We start from the raw sequence: 19,606 nt of genomic DNA, 5'->3' as shown, positions 1-19,606 counted from the left end.
ATTGATTCTAACATGCTATGAAACTAGTTCCTGAAAGATAAAATCACATCTACTTGTATCATTGATTCTAACATGCTATGAAACTAGTTCCTGAAAGATAAAATCACATCTACTTGTATCATTGATTCTAACATGCTATGAAACTAGTTCCTGAAAGATAAAATCACATCTACTTGTATCATTGATTCTAACATGCTATGAAACTAGTTCCTGAAAGATAAAATCACATCTACTTGTATCATTGATTCTAACATGCTATGAAACTAGTTCCTGAAAGATAAAATCACATCTACTTGTATCATTGATTCTAACATGCTATGAAACTAGTTCCTGAAAGATAAAATCACATCTACTTGTATCATTGATTCTAACATGCTATTCCTGAAAGATAAAATCACATCTACTTGAAACTAGTTCCTGAAAGATAAAATCACATCTACTTGTATCATTGATTCTAACATGCTATGAAACTAGTTCCTGAAAGATAAAATCACATCTACTTGTATCATTGATTCTAACATGCTATGAAACTAGTTCCTGAAAGATAAAATCACAAAGATAAAATCACATCTACTTGTATCATTGATTCTAACATGCTATGAAACTAGTTCCTGAAAGATAAAATCACATCTACTTGTATCATTGATTCTAACATGCTATGAAACTAGTTCCTGAAAGATAAAATCACATCTACTTGTATCATTGATTCTAACATGCTATGAAACTAGTTCCTGAAAGATAAAATCACATCTACTTGTATCATTGATTCTAACATGCTATGAAACTAGTTCCTGAAAGATAAAATCACATCTACTTGTATCATTGATTCTAACATGCTATGAAACTAGTTCCTGAAAGATAAAATCACATCTACTTGTATCATTGATTCTAACATGCTATGAAACTAGTTCCTGAAAGATAAAATCACATCTACTTGTATCATTGATTCTAACATGCTATGAAACTAGTTCCTGAAAGATAAAATCACATCTACTTGTATCATTGATTCTAACATGCTATGAAACTAGTTCCTGAAAGATAAAATCACATCTACTTGTATCATTGATTCTAACATGCTATGAAACTAGTTCCTGAAAGATAAAATCACATCTACTTGTATCATTGATTCTAACATGCTATGAAACTAGTTCCTGAAAGATAAAATCACATCTACTTGTATCATTGATTCTAACATGCTATGAAACTAGTTCCTGAAAGATAAAATCACATCTACTTGTATCATTGATTCTAACATGCTATGAAACTAGTTCCTGAAAGATAAAATCACATCTACTTGTATCATTGATTCTAACATGCTATGAAACTAGTTCCTGAAAGATAAAATCACATCTACTTGTATCATTGATTCTAACATGCTATGAAACTAGTTCCTGAAAGATAAAATCACATCTACTTGTATCATTGATTCTAACATGCTATGAAACTAGTTCCTGAAAGATAAAATCACATCTACTTGTATCATTGATTCTAACATGCTATGAAACTAGTTCCTGAAAGATAAAATCACATCTACTTGTATCATTGATTCTAACATGCTATGAAACTAGTTCCTGAAAGATAAAATCACATCTACTTGTATCATTGATTCTAACATGCTATGAAACTAGTTCCTGAAAGATAAAATCACATCTACTTGTATCATTGATTCTAACATGCTATGAAACTAGTTCCTGAAAGATAAAATCACATCTACTTGTATCATTGATTCTAACATGCTATGAAACTAGTTCCTGAAAGATAAAATCACATCTACTTGTATCATTGATTCTAACATGCTATGAAACTATGAAACTAGTTCCTGAAAGATAAAATCACATCTACTTGTATCATTGATTCTAACATGCTATGAAACTAGTTCCTGAAAGATAAAATCACATCTACTTGTATCATTGATTCTAACATGCTATGAAACTAGTTCCTGAAAGATAAAATCACATCTACTTGTATCATTGATTCTAACATGCTATGAAACTAGTTCCTGAAAGATAAAATCACATCTACTTGTATCATTGATTCTAACATGCTATGAAACTAGTTCCTGAAAGATAAAATCACATCTACTTGTATCATTGATTCTAACATGCTATGAAACTAGTTCCTGAAAGATAAAATCACATCTACTTGTATCATTGATTCTAACATGCTATGAAACTAGTTCCTGAAAGATAAAATCACATCTACTTGTATCATTGATTCTAACATGCTATGAAACTAGTTCCTGAAAGATAAAATCACATCTACTTGTATCATTGATTCTAACATGCTATGAAACTAGTTCCTGAAAGATAAAATCACATCTACTTGTATCATTGATTCTAACATGCTATGAAACTAGTTCCTGAAAGATAAAATCACATCTACTTGTATCATTGATTCTAACATGCTATGAAACTAGTTCCTGAAAGATAAAATCACATCTACTTGTATCATTGATTCTAACATGCTATGAAACTAGTTCCTGAAAGATAAAATCACATCTACTTGTATCATTGATTCTAACATGCTATGAAACTAGTTCCTGAAAGATAAAATCACATCTACTTGTATCATTGATTCTAACATGCTATGAAACTAGTTCCTGAAAGATAAAATCACATCTACTTGTATCATTGATTCTAACATGAAACTAGTTCTATGAAACTAGTTCTAGTTCTGAAAGATAAAATCACATCTACTTGTATCATTGATTCTAACATGCTATGAAACTAGTTCCTGAAAGATAAAATCACATCTACTTGTATCATTGATTCTAACATGCTATGAAACTAGTTCCTGAAAGATAAAATCACATCTACTTGTATCATTGATTCTAACATGCTATGAAACTAGTTCCTGAAAGATAAAATCACATCTACTTGTATCATTGATTCTAACATGCTATGAAACTAGTTCCTGAAAGATAAAATCACATCTACTTGTATCATTGATTCTAACATGCTATGAAACTAGTTCCTGAAAGATAAAATCACATCTACTTGTATCATTGATTCTAACATGCTATGAAACTAGTTCCTGAAAGATAAAATCACATCTACTTGTATCATTGATTCTAACATGCTATGAAACTAGTTCCTGAAAGATAAAATCACATCTACTTGTATCATTGATTCTAACATGCTATGAAACTAGTTCCTGAAAGATAAAATCACATCTACTTGTATCATTGATTCTAACATGCTATGAAACTAGTTCCTGAAAGATAAAATCACATCTACTTGTATCATTGATTCTAACATGCTATGAAACTAGTTCCTGAAAGATAAAATCACATCTACTTGTATCATTGATTCTAACATGCTATGAAACTAGTTCCTGAAAGATAAAATCACATCTACTTGTATCATTGATTCTAACATGCTATGAAACTAGTTCCTGAAAGATAAAATCACATCTACTTGTATCATTGATTCTAACATGCTATGAAACTAGTTCCTGAAAGATAAAATCACATCTACTTGTATCATTGATTCTAACATGAAACTAGTTCCTGAAAGATAAAATCACATCTACTTGTATCATTGATTCTAACATGCTATGAAACTAGTTCCTGAAAGATAAAATCACATCTACTTGTATCATTGATTCTAACATGCTATGAAACTAGTTCCTGAAAGATAAAATCACATCTACTTGTATCATTGATTCTAACATGCTATGAAACTAGTTCCTGAAAGATAAAATCACATCTACTTGTATCATTGATTCTAACATGCTATGAAACTAGTTCCTGAAAGATAAAATCACATCTACTTGTATCATTGATTCTAACATGCTATGAAACTAGTTCCTGAAAGATAAAATCACATCTACTTGTATCATTGATTCTAACATGCTATGAAACTAGTTCCTGAAAGATAAAATCACATCTACTTGTATCATTGATTCTAACATGCTATGAAACTAGTTCCTGAAAGATAAAATCACATCTACTTGTATCATTGATTCTAACATGCTATGAAACTAGTTCCTGAAAGATAAAATCACATCTACTTGTATCATTGATTCTAACATGCTATGAAACTAGTTCCTGAAAGATAAAATCACATCTACTTGTATCATTGATTCTAACATGCTATGAAACTAGTTCCTGAAAGATAAAATCACATCTACTTGTATCATTGATTCTAACATGCTATGAAACTAGTTCCTGAAAGATAAAATCACATCTACTTGTATCATTGATTCTAACATGCTATGAAACTAGTTCCTGAAAGATAAAATCACATCTACTTGTATCATTGATTCTAACATGCTATGAAACTAGTTCCTGAAAGATAAAATCACATCTACTTGTATCATTGATTCTAACATGCTATGAAACTAGTTCCTGAAAGATAAAATCACATCTACTTGTATCATTGATTCTAACATGCATGCTATGAAACTAGTTCCTGAAAGATAAAATCACATCTACTTGTATCATTGATTCTAACATGCTATGAAACTAGTTCCTGAAAGATAAAATCACATCTACTTGTATCATTGATTCTAACATGCTATGAAACTAGTTCCTGAAAGATAAAATCACATCTACTTGTATCATTGATTCTAACATGCTATGATAAAATCAAAGATAAAATCACATCTACTTGTATCATTGATTCTAACATGCTATGAAACTAGTTCCTGAAAGATAAAATCACATCTACTTGTATCATTGATTCTAACATGCTATGAAACTAGTTCCTGAAAGATAAAATCACATCTACTTGTATCATTGATTCTAACATGCTATGAAACTAGTTCCTGAAAGATAAAATCACATCTACTTGTATCATTGATTCTAACATGCTATGAAACTAGTTCCTGAAAGATAAAATCACATCTACTTGTATCATTGATTCTAACATGCTATGAAACTAGTTCCTGAAAGATAAAATCACATCTACTTGTATCATTGATTCTAACATGCTATGAAACTAGTTCCTGAAAGATAAAATCACATCTACTTGTATCATTGATTCTAACATGCTATGAAACTAGTTCCTGAAAGATAAAATCACATCTACTTGTATCATTGATTCTAACATGCTATGAAACTAGTTCTTGAAAGATAAAATCACATCTACTTGTATCATTGATTCTATCATGCTATGAAACTAGTTCCTGAAAGATAAAATTTACATCTACTTGTATCATTGATTCTAACATACTATGAAACTAGTTCCTGAAAGATAAAATCACATCTACTTGTATCATTGATTCTAACATGCTATGAAACTAGTTCCTGAAAGATAAAATCACATCTACTTGTATCATTGATTCTAACATGCTATGAAACTAGTTCCTGAAAGATAAAATCACATCTACTTGTATCATTGATTCTAACATGCTATGAAACTAGTTCCTGAAAGATAAAATCACATCTACTTGTATCATTGATTCTAACATGAAACTATGAAACTAGTTCCTGAAACTAGATAAAATCACATCTACTTGTATCATTGATTCTAACATGCTATGAAACTAGTTCCTGAAAGATAAAATCACATCTACTTGTATCATTGATTCTAACATGCTATGAAACTAGTTCCTGAAAGATAAAATCACATCTACTTGTATCATTGATTCTAACATGCTATGAAACTAGTTCCTGAAAGATAAAATCACATCTACTTGTATCATTGATTCTAACATGCTATGAAACTAGTTCCTGAAAGATAAAATCACATCTACTTGTATCATTGATTCTAACATGCTATGAAACTAGTTCCTGAAAGATAAAATCACATCTACTTGTATCATTGATTCTAACATGCTATGAAACTAGTTCCTGAAAGATAAAATCACATCTACTTGTATCATTGATTCTAACATGCTATGAAACTAGTTCCTGAAAGATAAAATCACATCTACTTGTATCATTGATTCTAACATGCTATGAAACTAGTTCCTGAAAGATAAAATCACATCTACTTATCATTGATTCTATCATTAGTTCCTGAAAGATAAAATCTACTTGTATCATTGATTCTAACATGATGAAACTAGTTCCTGAAAGATAAAATCACATCTACTTGTATCATTGATTCTAACATGCTATGAAACTAGTTCCTGAAAGATAAAATCACATCTACTTGTATCATTGATTCTAACATGCTATGAAACTAGTTCCTGAAAGATAAAATCACATCTACTTGTATCATTGATTCTAACATGCTATGAAACTAGTTCCTGAAAGATAAAATCACATCTACTTGTATCATTGATTCTAACATGCTATGAAACTAGTTCCTGAAAGATAAAATCACATCTACTTGTATCATTGATTCTAACATGCTATGAAACTAGTTCCTGAAAGATAAAATCACATCTACTTGTATCATTGATTCTAACATGATGAAACTAGTTCTAAAGATAAAATCACATCTACTTGTATCATTGATTCTAACATGATGAAACTAGTTCCTGAAAGATAAAATCACATCTACTTGTATCATTGATTCTAACATGCTATGAAACTAGTTCCTGAAAGATAAAATCACATCTACTTGTATCATTGATTCTAACATGCTATGAAACTAGTTCCTGAAAGATAAAATCACATCTACTTGTATCATTGATTCTAACATGCTATGAAACTAGTTCCTGAAAGATAAAATCACATCTACTTGTATCATTGATTCTAACATGCTATGAAACTAGTTCCTGAAAGATAAAATCACATCTACTTGTATCATTGATTCTAACATGCTATGAAACTAGTTCCACATCTACTTGTAATTGATTCTAACATGATGAAAAGTTCCTGAAAGATAAAATCACATCTACTTGTATCATTGATTCTAACATGCTATGAAACTAGTTCCTGAAAGATAAAATCACATCTACTTGTATCATTGATTCTAACATGCTATGAAACTAGTTCCTGAAAGATAAAATCACATCTACTTGTATCATTGATTCTAACATGCTATGAAACTAGTTCCTGAAAGATAAAACCACATCTACTTGTATCATTTATTATAACATGCTATGAAACTAGTTCTAGTGAAAGATAAAATCACATCTACTTGTATCATTGATTCTAACATGCTATGAAACTAGTTCCTGAAAGATAAAATTACATCTACTTGTATCATTGATTCTAACATGCTATGAAACTAGTTCCTGAAAGATAAAATCACATCTACTTGTATCATTGATTCTAACATGCTATGAAACTAGTTCCTGAAAGATAAAATCACATCTACTTGTATCATTGATTCTAACATGCTATGAAACTAGTTCCTGAAAGATAAAATCACATCTACTTGTATCATTGATTCTAACATGCTATGAAACTAGTTCCTGAAAGATAAAATTACATCTACTTGTATCATTGATTCTAACATGCTAGTTCCTGAAAGATAAAATTCTACTTGTATCATTGATTCTAAATCATGAAACTAGTTCTGAAAGATAAAATCACATCTACTTGTATCATTGATTCTAACATGCTATGAAACTAGTTCCTGAAAGATAAAATCACATCTACTTGTATCATTGATTCTAACATGCTATGAAACTAGTTCCTGAAAGATAAAATCACATCTACTTGTATCATTGATTCTAACATGCTATGAAACTAGTTCCTGAAAGATAAAATCACATCTACTTGTATCATTGATTCTAACATGCTATGAAACTAGTTCCTGAAAGATAAAATCACATCTACTTGTATCATTGATTCTAACATGCTATGAAACTAGTTCCTGAAAGATAAAATCACATCTACTTGTATCATTGATTCTAACATGCTATGAAACTAGTTCCTGAAAGATAAAATCACATCTACTTGTATCATTGATTCTAACATGCTATGAAACTAGTTCCTGAAAGATAAAATCACATCTACTTGTATCATTGATTCTAACATGCTATGAAACTAGTTCCTGAAAGATAAAATCATCTACTCTATCATTGATTCTCATTGAAACTAGTTCTGAAAGATAAAATCACATCTACTGTATCATTGATTCTATGAAACTAGTTCCTGAAAGATAAAATCACATCTACTTGTATCATTGATTCTAACATGCTATGAAACTAGTTCCTGAAAGATAAAATCACATCTACTTGTATCATTGATTCTAACATGCTATGAAACTAGTTCCTGAAAGATAAAATCACATCTACTTGTATCATTGATTCTAACATGCTATGAAACTAGTTCCTGAAAGATAAAATCACATCTACTTGTATCATTGATTCTAACATGCTATGAAACTAGTTCCTGAAAGATAAAATCACATCTACTTGTATCATTGATTCTAACATGCTATGAAACTAGTTCCTGAAAGATAAAATCACATCTACTTGTATCATTGATTCTAACATGCTATGAAACTAGTTCCTGAAAGATAAAATCACATCTACTTGTATCATTGATTCTAACATGCTATGAAACTAGTTCCTGAAAGATAAAATCACATCTACTTGTATCATTGATTCTAACATGCTATGAAACTAGTTCCTGAAAGATAAAATCACATCTACTTGTATCATTGATTCTAACATGCTATGAAACTAGTTCCTGAAAGATAAAATCACATCTACTTGTATCATTGATTCTAACATGCTACTAGAAACTAGTTCCTGAAAGATAAAATCACATCTACTTGTATCATTGATTCTAACATGCTATGAAACTAGTTCCTGAAAGATAAAATCACATCTACTTGTATCATTGATTCTAACATGCTATGAAACTAGTTCCTGAAAGATAAAATCACATCTACTTGTATCATTGATTCTAACATGCTATGAAACTAGTTCCTGAAAGATAAAATCACATCTACTTGTATCATTGATTCTAACATGCTATGAAACTAGTTCCTGAAAGATAAAATCACATCTACTTGTATCATTGATTCTAACATGCTATGAAACTAGTTCCTGAAAGATAAAATCACATCTACTTGTATCATTGATTCTAACATGCTATGAAACTAGTTCCTGAAAGATAAAATCACATCTACTTGTATCATTGATTCTAACATGCTATGAAACTAGTTCCTGAAAGATAAAATCACATCTACTTGTATCATTGATTCTAACATGCTATGAAACTAGTTCCTGAAAGATAAAATCACATCTACTTGTATCATTGATTCTAACATGCTATGAAACTAGTTCCTGAAAGATAAAATCACATCTACTTGTATCATTGATTCTAACATGCTATGAAACTAGTTCCTGAAAGATAAAATCACATCTACTTGTATCATTGATTCTAACATGCTATGAAACTAGTTCCTGAAAGATAAAATCACATCTACTTGTATCATTGATTCTAACATGCTATGAAACTAGTTCCTGAAAGATAAAATCACATCTACTTGTATCATTGATTCTAACATGCTATGAAACTAGTTCCTGAAAGATAAAATCACATCTACTTGTATCATTGATTCTAACATGCTATGAAACTAGTTCCTGAAAGATAAAATCACATCTACTTGTATCATTGATTCTAACATGCTATGAAACTAGTTCCTGAAAGATAAAATCACATCTACTTGTATCATTGATTCTAACATGCTATGAAACTAGTTCCTGAAAGATAAAATCACATCTACTTGTATCATTGATTCTAACATGCTATGAAACTAGTTCCTGAAAGATAAAATCACATCTACTTGTATCATTGATTCTAACATGCTATGAAACTAGTTCCTGAAAGATAAAATCACATCTACTTGTATCATTGATTCTAACATGCTATGAAACTAGTTCCTGAAAGATAAAATCACATCTACTTGTATCATTGATTCTAACATGCTATGAAACTAGTTCCTGAAAGATAAAATCACATCTACTTGTATCATTGATTCTAACATGCTATGAAACTAGTTCCTGAAAGATAAAATCACATCTACTTGTATCATTGATTCTAACATGCTATGAAACTAGTTCCTGAAAGATAAAATCACATCTACTTGTATCATTGATTCTAACATGCTATGAAACTAGTTCCTGAAAGATAAAATCACATCTACTTGTATCATTGATTCTAACATGCTATGAAACTAGTTCCTGAAAGATAAAATCACATCTACTTGTATCATTGATTCTAACATGCTATGAAACTAGTTCCTGAAAGATTCACATATCTAGGTTGATGAATGCTATGAAACTGACTCTACTTGTAGCATTGAGATTTTGCAGACTTTGAAGTGAATCATCACTTCCAGCTAACAGACTTCAGACTTGCAGTTAACATATTTAGGTTTTTGAAGTGACTCTACACTTGCAGCCAACAGATTTCAGACTTTGAAGTGAATCATCACTTCCAGCTAACAGACTTCAGACTTGCAGTTAACATATTTAGGTTTTTGAAGTGACTCTACACTTGCAGCTAACAGACATTAGACTGTTTCAACTAAATGACAACATGGTGTCACTATTGGTAGATATTTATTAATACTAAATGATAACTAAAGCTATACAACACACCCATCATTCTCATTAACGTGTTTTGGTATTAAATTCAATAATCAGTTCATACTTCTGTAAAAAATCCTCAAAAACTATGCACAACAATAATAATCTGAGTATTACATACAATAATAATCTGAGTATTACATACAATAATAATCCGAGTATTACATACAATAATAATCTGAGTATTACATACAATAATAATCCGAGTATTACATACAATAATAATCCGAGTATTACATACAATAATAATCCGAGTATTACATACAATAATAATCTGAGTATTACATACAGCACTTCCTTCCAAACTTACACTTCTATATTCTATGAAGAAAAAGTTTCAATTATCCCAATAATTCAAAACATACTGTTTATATAAACTTCTAAGTTTTACATAAAAGATATTTTTCAGGACAACTTCCTACCATTGTAATTACACCCCATCCTTATTATCTAAATACTAAATGGAGAGATTTACTATTAACGTAAACGACTTTAGGTTAATAAAGTTGTTTAAAATTCAAATGTATCTTGACTTTACAATATCATTTCTCTTAGCTTTAACTTTAGTTCCAGCTTGTGCACTGGGGTGGTAGACTTTGCAATGCCTGCCACATGAAAGTCTTTACTGGCCACTCCACTTTTAGTCACTCATTTCACAAAACACAGGTATTAAACATCAAACTGTAACAAAGAAAGTGTATTTTTCTAATATCTCTGAAGAGGTTTTACAAGTGTAACAATGAGCAGTAGGGTCAGAGACTGAGGAGGTTTTACAGATAAAACAATGAGAAGTATCAGAGACTGAGAAAGTTTTACAGTTAAACACTGAGAAGTTGTGTCAGAGACTGAGGAAGGTTTACATGTGAAACACTGAGAAGTTGTGTCAGAGACTGAGAAAGTTTTACAGGTGAAACACTGAGAAGTTGTGTCAGAGACTGAGGAAGGTTTACAGGTGAAACACTGAGAAGTTGTGTCAGAGACTGAGAAAGTTTTACAGGTGAAACACTGAGAAGTTGTGTCAGAGACTGAGGAAGGTTTACAGGTGAAACACTGAGAAGTTGTGTCAGAGACTGAGAAAGTTTACAGATGAAACACTGAGAAGTTGTGTCAGAGACTGAGGAAGGTTTACAGGTGAAACACTGAGAAGTTGTGTCAGAGACTGAGAAAGTTTTACAGATGAAACACTGAGAAGTTGTGTCAGAGACTGAGGAAGGTTTACAGGTGAAACACTGAGAAGTTGTGTCAGAGACTGAGGAAGGTTTACATGTGAAACACTGAGAAGTTGTGTCAGAGACTGAGAAAGTTTTACAGGTGAAACACTGAGAAGTTGTGTCAGAGACTGAGGAAGGTTTACAGGTGAAACACTGAGAAGTTGTGTCAGAGACTGAGAAAGTTTTACAGGTGAAACACTGAGAAGTTGTGTCAGAGACTGAGGAAGGTTTACAGGTGAAACACTGAGAAGTTGTGTCAGAGACTGAGAAAGTTTTACAGATGAAACACTGAGAAGTTGTGTCAGAGACTGAGGAAGGTTTACAGGTGAAACACTGAGAAGTTGTGTCAGAGACTGAGGAAGTTTTACAGGTGAAACACTGAGTAGTTGTGTCAGAGACTGAGAAAGTTTTACAGGTGAAACACTGAGAAGTTGTGTCAGAGACTGAGAAAGTTTTACAGGTGAAACACTGAGAAGTTGTGTCAGAGACTGAGGAATGTTTACAGGTGAAACACTGAGAAGTTGTGTCAGAGACTGAGGAAGGTTTACAGGTGAAACACTGAGAAGTTGTGTCAGAGACTGAGGAAGGTTTACAGGTGAAACACTGAGAAGTTGTGTCAGAGACTGAAAAAGGTTTACAGGTGAAACACTGAGTAGTTGTGTCAGAGACTGTTCAACTTATTACATTGAAAGTTGGTGTTTGTTTTTAGCACAAAGCTACACAATGGGCTGCACATATTATGCCTACCATGAGTAATAAAAAAACAGTTTTCAGTGTTAGGAGCCTTGAGACTTACTGCTGTTCCAATGAGCAAAGTACTAGTACCATCTTCACCTGGTGTCCCAGGTGGTCACCCTTCTAAGTGCTCATGAAGACAGACATCAAAGTCTGTGAATAAGGTAAAAGTTATTTCAATTAAAAACCAAAACATTTTTTAAATTAACTAAATCATATGTCACAGCTAATGAAAATATTTACTTTTATAGGAAACTCAATTTTTGATCACATACTGAGAGAAGGAAAACACTCACATGAGAGCATAAGTCATTCGGTCAGGCCTCAAGCATCTCATGATACACAGCTGTTGGAGCAGCGACTTGTTCTTCCATTCTTGAGGAAGTTTCTCTCCTTCAGGAGATTCACTGTCAACAAACTTCTTCCACCTCTTAGCAGAACCTTCAATGTCTCTGTCTAAGTTTTGAAACTCTTCCATAGCAGATAATGTCTGCAAAAAATATAATTTGAATGTGAACATACATAAAGAATTCCATAATAATACAAGTACTGACACATAAAGCATTTTAACCAACCATGTGTTTCTCAAGTTGACAATATAAACATACTTTTAAAAAAATTGAATACACTGACGCTTGACTTTTTTCTTAATTTTGTCAAATGTGAACATAGTGATTATATATTTGGTAAATTTAAAATATAAAGTTGTCACAAAGAAATCATTACTAACATCTACATTTCAATTCTTCTATAAGTGTTGCTATCTAGATGTAGAAATAGCATCAAAACCTGTTTCTCACAAAATTTAGAATCAAATATGAAAACAAGATATTACAGCTATAAAAATGTGCTAACACTTCTACTGTATATAGAAAGATAAAAACTGTTACTGTAATTGATGTATGTAGATAATACTATATCTAGAAAGATAAACTGTTACTGTAGTTGTTGTATGTAGATAATACTGTATCTAGAAAGATACACTGTTACTGTAGTTGATGTATGTAGATAATACTGTATCTAGAAAGATAAAAACTGTTACTGTAGTTGATGTATGTAGATAATACTGTATCTAGAAAGATAAAAACTGTTACTGTAGTTGATGTATGTAGATAATACTGTATCTAGAAAGATAAACTGTTACTGTAGTTGATGTATGTAGATAGTACTGTATCTAGAAAGATAAACTGTTACTATAGTTGATGTATGTACATAATACTGTATCTAGAAAGAGTAACTGTTACTGTAGTTGATGTATGTAGATAATACTGTATCTAGAAAGAAAAACTGTTACTGTAGTTGATGTATGTAGATAATACTGTATCTAGAAAGATAAAACTGTTACTGTAGTTGATGTATGTAGATAATACTGTATCTAGAAAGAAAAACTGTTACTGTAGTTGATGTATGTAGATAATACTGTATCTAGAAAGAAAAACTGTTACTGTAGTTGTTGTATGTAGATAATAAGGTATCTAGAAAGAAAAACTGTTACTGTAGTTGATGTATGTAGATAATACTGTATCTAGAAAGATAAACTGTTACTGTAGTTGATGTATGTAGATGATACTGTATCTAAAAAGATAAAAACTGTTACTGTAGTTGATGTATGTAGATAATACTGTATCTAGAAAGAGTAACTGTTACTGTAGTTGATGTATGTAGATGATACTGTATCTAGAAAGATAAAACTGTTACTGGAGTTGATGTATGTAGATAATACTGTATCTAGAAAGATAAACTGTTACTGTAGTTGATGTATGTAGATAGTACTGTATCTAGAAAGATAAACTGTTACTATAGTTGATGTATGTACATAATACTGTATCTAGAAAGATAAACTGTTACTATAGTTGATGTATGTAGATAATACTGTATCTAGAAAGAGTAACTGTTACTGTAGTTGATGTATGTAGATAATACTGTATCTAGAAAGAAAAACTGTTACTGTAGTTGATGTATGTAGATAATACTGTATCTAGAAAGATAAAACTGTTACTGTAGTTGATGTATGTAGATAATACTGTATCTAGAAAGAAAAACTGTTACTGTAGTTGATGTATGTAGATAATACTGTATCTAGAAAGAGTAACTGTTACTGTAGTTGATGTATGTAGATGATACTGTATCTAGAAAGAGTAACTGTTACTGTAGTTGATGTATGTAGATAATACTGTATCTAGAAAGAGTAACTGTTACTGTAGTTGATGTATGTAGATAATACTGTATCTAGAAAGAAAAACTGTTACTGTAGTTGATGTATATAGATAATACTGTATCTAGAAAGATAAAACTGTTACTGTAGTTGATGTATGTAGATAATACTGTATCTAGAAAGAAAAACTGTTACTGTAGTTGATGTATGTAGATAATACTGTATCTAGAAAGAGTAACTGTTACTGTAGTTGATGTATGTAGATGATACTGTATCTAGAAAGAGTAACTGTTACTGTAGTTGATGTATGAAGATGATACTGTATCTAGAAAGATAAAACTGTTACTGGAGTTGATGTATGTAGATAATACTGTATCTAGAAAGAGTAACTGTTACTGTAGTTGATGTATGTAGATAATACTGTATCTAGAAAGAAAAACTGTTACTGTAGTTGATGTATGTAGATAATACTGTATCTAGAAAGAGTAACTGTTACTGTAGTTGATGTATGTAGATGATACTGTATCTAGAAAGAGTAACTGTTACTGTAGTTGATGTATGTAGATAATACTGTATCTAGAAAGAGTAACTGTTACTGTAGTTGATGTATGTAGATAATACTGTATCTAGAAAGAAAAACTGTTACTGTAGTTGATGTATATAGATAATACGGTATCTAGAAAGATAAAAACTGTTACTGTAGTTGATGTATGTAGATAATACTGTATCTAGAAAGAAAAACTGTTACTGTAGTTGATGTATGTAGATAATACTGTATCTAGAAAGAGTAACTGTTACTGTAGTTGATGTATGTAGATGATACTGTATCTAGAAAGAGTAACTGTTACTGTAGTTGATGTATGAAGATGATACTGTATCTAGAAAGATAAAAACTGTTACTGGAGTTGATGTATGTAGATAATACTGTATCTAGAAAGAGTAACTGTTACTGTAGTTGATGTATGTAGATGATACTGTATCTAGAAAGAGTAACTGTTACTGTAGTTGATGTATGTAAATGATACTATATCTAGAAAGAAAAACTGTTACTGTAGTTGATGTATGTAGATAATACTGTATCTTGAATGATAAACTGCTACTGTAGTTGATGTATGTAGATAATACTGTATCTAAAAAGATAAACTGTTACTATAGTTGATGTATGTAGAAAATACTGTATCTTGAATGATAAACTGCTACTGTAGTTGATGTATGTAGATAATACTGTATCTAGAAGATAAACTGTTACTGTGGTTGATGTATGTAGATAATACTGTATCTAGAAAGATAAACTGTTACTATAGTTGATGTATGTAGAAAATACTGTATCTTGAATGATAAACTGCTACTGTAGTTGATGTATGTAGATAATACTGTATCTAAAAAGATAAACTGTTACTATAGTTGATGTATGTAGATAATACTGTATCTAGAAAGATACACTGTTACTGTAGTTGATGTATGTAGATAATACTGTATCTAGAAAGAGTAACTGTTACTGTAGTTGATGTATGTAGATAATACTGCATCTACAAAGATAAACTGTTACTGGAGTTAATGTACGTACATAATACTGTATCTAGAAAGAGTAAAACTGTTGCTCGTGTTGATGAATCAAATCATTATATTGAAGTATCCTCAAAGTATCTTGAACAGTCACACTATGTTGAAACCTTTTAGAGAACACTTTCTTGAGCAAAAAGAAACAATATTGTGTGAATGAGGTGCTTACATACAGTACCAGAATTGAAGACACTTTCATGTAGGTAGAGAGTGTCACCAGTTAGATGTTGCAAAGGGCAGTTAAGTGTGAAATAAATGACTGGAGCAAATGAGAAAAAATCAGACCAATGATCAGCTGGGCAATGGAGAGAAAACTGTAGCAGTGAAATAATAGCTGTAGTGTGAGTATGTTTTGAAAATAAGCTATTACAATTAACAGATTTTACATTAATAACAGTTTTAATAAACTTTCATGTGAAAATCTTCAAACAGAAATTAAAAATAGGGTCTATAATAAACACCTGTACCTTATAAATTTAAAAAAACTTACTTTAACACCACCCCAGCTGATATTGGACAGGAAGTCAACTGGGCTTATTACATTTGGTTGAATAGGAAACCGTAACAAAAAGTCAAGATCTGATAGGTTAATTTCTTTGTTTAATAACAGGATCTGGAAATAAGAAAACATACAATCTTTGATTACTTTGCAGTTTAATTACATATAGTTGTTACACATAATGTGAGTTGAAAAAGAGTAGAAAGAAGAACTAAACAGTCATACATCATACAATAAAAAGTACATTTTGGTCTATCTTTTCTGCTAAAAAGTCATACATCATGCAATAAAAAGTACATTTTGGTCTATCTTTTCTGCTAAACAGTCATACATCATACAATAAAAAGTACATTTTGGTCTATCTTTTCTGCTAAACAGTCATACACCATACAATAAAAAGTACATTTTGGTCTATTTTTCTGCTAAACAGTCATACATCATACAATAAAAAGTACATTTTGTTCTATCTTTTCTGGTAAACAGTCATACATCATACAATAAAAGTACATTTTGGTCTATCTTTTCTGGTAAACAGTCATACATCATACAATAAAAAGTACATTTTGGTCTATCTTTTCTGGTAAACAGTCATACATCATACAATAAAAAGTACATTTTGGTCTATCTTTTCTGGTAAACAGTCATACATCATACAATAAAAAGTACATTTTGGTCTATCTTTTCTGCTAAACAGTCATACATCATACAATAAAAAGTACATTTTGGTCTATCTTTTCTGGAAAACAGTCATACATCATACAATAAAAAGTACATTTTGGTCTATCTTTTCTGCTAAACAGTCATACATCAAACAATAAAAAGTACATTTTGGTCTATCTTTTCTGGTAAACAGTCACATATCATACAATAAAAAGTACATTTTGGTCTATCTTTTCTGCTAAACAGTCATAAACCACACAATAAAAAGTACATATTGGTCTATCTTTTCTGCTAAACAGTCATACATCATTCAATAAAAAGTACATTTTGGTCTATCTTTTCTGCTAAACAGTCATACATCATACAATAAAAAGTACATTTTGGTCTATCTTTTCTGCTAAACAGTCATAAACCATACAATAAAAAGTACATATTGGTCTATCTTTTCTGGTAAACAGTCATACATCATACAATAAAAAGTACATTTTGGTCTATCTTTTCTGCTAAACAGTCATACATCATACAATAAAAAGTACATTTTGGTCTATCTTTTCTGCTAAACAGTCATACATCATACAATAAAAAGTAATTTTGGTCTATCTTTTCTGCTAAACAGTCATACATCATACAATAAAAGTACATTTTGGTCTATCTTTTCTGGTAAACAGTCATACATCATACAATAAAAAGTACATTTTGGTCTATCTTTTCTGGTAAACAGTCATACATCATACAATAAAAGTACATTTTGGTCTATCTTTTCTGCTAAACAGTCATACATCATACAATAAAAGTACATTTTGGTCTATCTTTTCTGCTAAACAGTCATACATCATACAATAAAAAAGTACATTTTGGTCTATCTTTTCTGCTAAACAGTCATACATCATTCAATAAAAGTACATTTTGGTCTATCTTTTCTGCTAAACAGTCATACATCATACAATAAAAGTACATTTTGGTCTATCTTTTCTGCTAAACAGTCATACATCATACAATAAAAGTACATTTTGGTCTATCTTTTCTGCTAAACAGTCATACATCATACAATAAAAGTACATTTTGGTCTATCTTTTCTGCTAAACAGTCATACATCATACAATAAAAGTACATTTTGGTCTATCTTTTCTGCTAAACAGTCATACATCATACAATAAAAAGTACATTTTGGTCTATCTTTTCTGCTAAACAGTCATACATCATACAATAAAAGTACATTTTGGTCTATCTTTTCTGCTAAACAGTCATACATCATACAATAAAAAAAGTACATTTTGGTCTATCTTTTCTGCTAAACAGTCATACATCATACAATAAAAGTACATTTTGGTCTATCTTTTCTGCTAAACAGTCATACATCATACAATAAAAAGTACATTTTGGTCTATCTTTTCTGCTAAACAGTCATACATCATACAATAAAAGTACATTTTGGTCTATCTTTTCTGCTAAACAGTCATACATCATACAATAAAAGTACATTTTGGTCTATCTTTTCTGCTAAACAGTCATACATCATACAATAAAAGTACATTTTGGTCTATCTTTTCTGCTAAACAGTCATACATCATACAATAAAAGTACATTTTGGTCTATCTTTTCTGCTAAACAGTCATACATCATACAATAAAAGTACATTTTGGTCTATCTTTTCTGCTAAACAGTCATACATCATACAATAAAAGTACATTTTGGTCTATCTTTTCTGGTAAACAGTCATACATCATACAATAAAAGTTACATTTTGGTCTATCTTTTCTGGTAAACAGTCATACATCATACAATAAAAAAAGTACATTTTGGTCTATCTTTTCTGCTAAACAGTCATACATCATACAATAAAAGTACATTTTGGTCTATCTTTTCTGCTAAACAGTCATACATCATACAATAAAAGTACATTTTGGTCTATCTTTTCTGGTAAACAGTCATACATCATACAATAAAAAAATGTACATTTTGGTCTATCTTTTCTGCTAAACAGTCATACATCATACAATAAAAGTACATTTTGGTCTATCTTTTCTGCTAAACAGTCATACATCATACAATAAAAGTACATTTTGGTCTATCTTTTCTGCTAAACAGTCATACATCATACAATAAAAAAGTACATTTTGGTCTATCTTTTCTGCTAAACAGTCATACATCATACAATAAAAAAGTACATTTTGGTCTATCTTTTCTACTAAACAGTCATACATCATACAATAAAAGTACATTTTGGTCTATCTTTTCTGCTAAACAGTCATACATCATACAATAAAAGTACATTTTGGTCTATCTTTTCTGCTAAACAGTCATACATCATACAATAAAAGTACATTTTGGTCTATC

The 19,606-nt window shown here is 30.4% G+C and overlaps 1 protein-coding gene across 1 annotated transcript in view; it reads right to left on the bottom strand.

The window, feature by feature from the left end:
* Window positions 1-16,741, bottom strand: part of LOC143226982 (dynein beta chain, ciliary-like) — a 61,270-nt gene extending 44,529 nt beyond the window's left edge. The window contains exons 1-2 of the mRNA XM_076458532.1: window positions 16,601-16,741; window positions 12,689-12,882 (exon numbers count right to left, since the gene is read on the bottom strand). Of these exons, the coding sequence (XP_076314647.1) occupies window positions 12,689-12,882; window positions 16,601-16,741 (335 nt within the window). The remainder of the gene's footprint in view (window positions 1-12,688; window positions 12,883-16,600) is intronic.
* Between the last annotated feature and the right edge of the window lie 2,865 nt (window positions 16,742-19,606).

The sequence above is a fragment of the Tachypleus tridentatus genome, chromosome 9, assembly GCF_004210375.1.
Source record: "Tachypleus tridentatus isolate NWPU-2018 chromosome 9, ASM421037v1, whole genome shotgun sequence".
NCBI lineage: Eukaryota > Metazoa > Arthropoda > Merostomata > Xiphosura > Limulidae > Tachypleus > Tachypleus tridentatus.
This window is presented reverse-complemented; position numbering and strand designations above follow the sequence as displayed.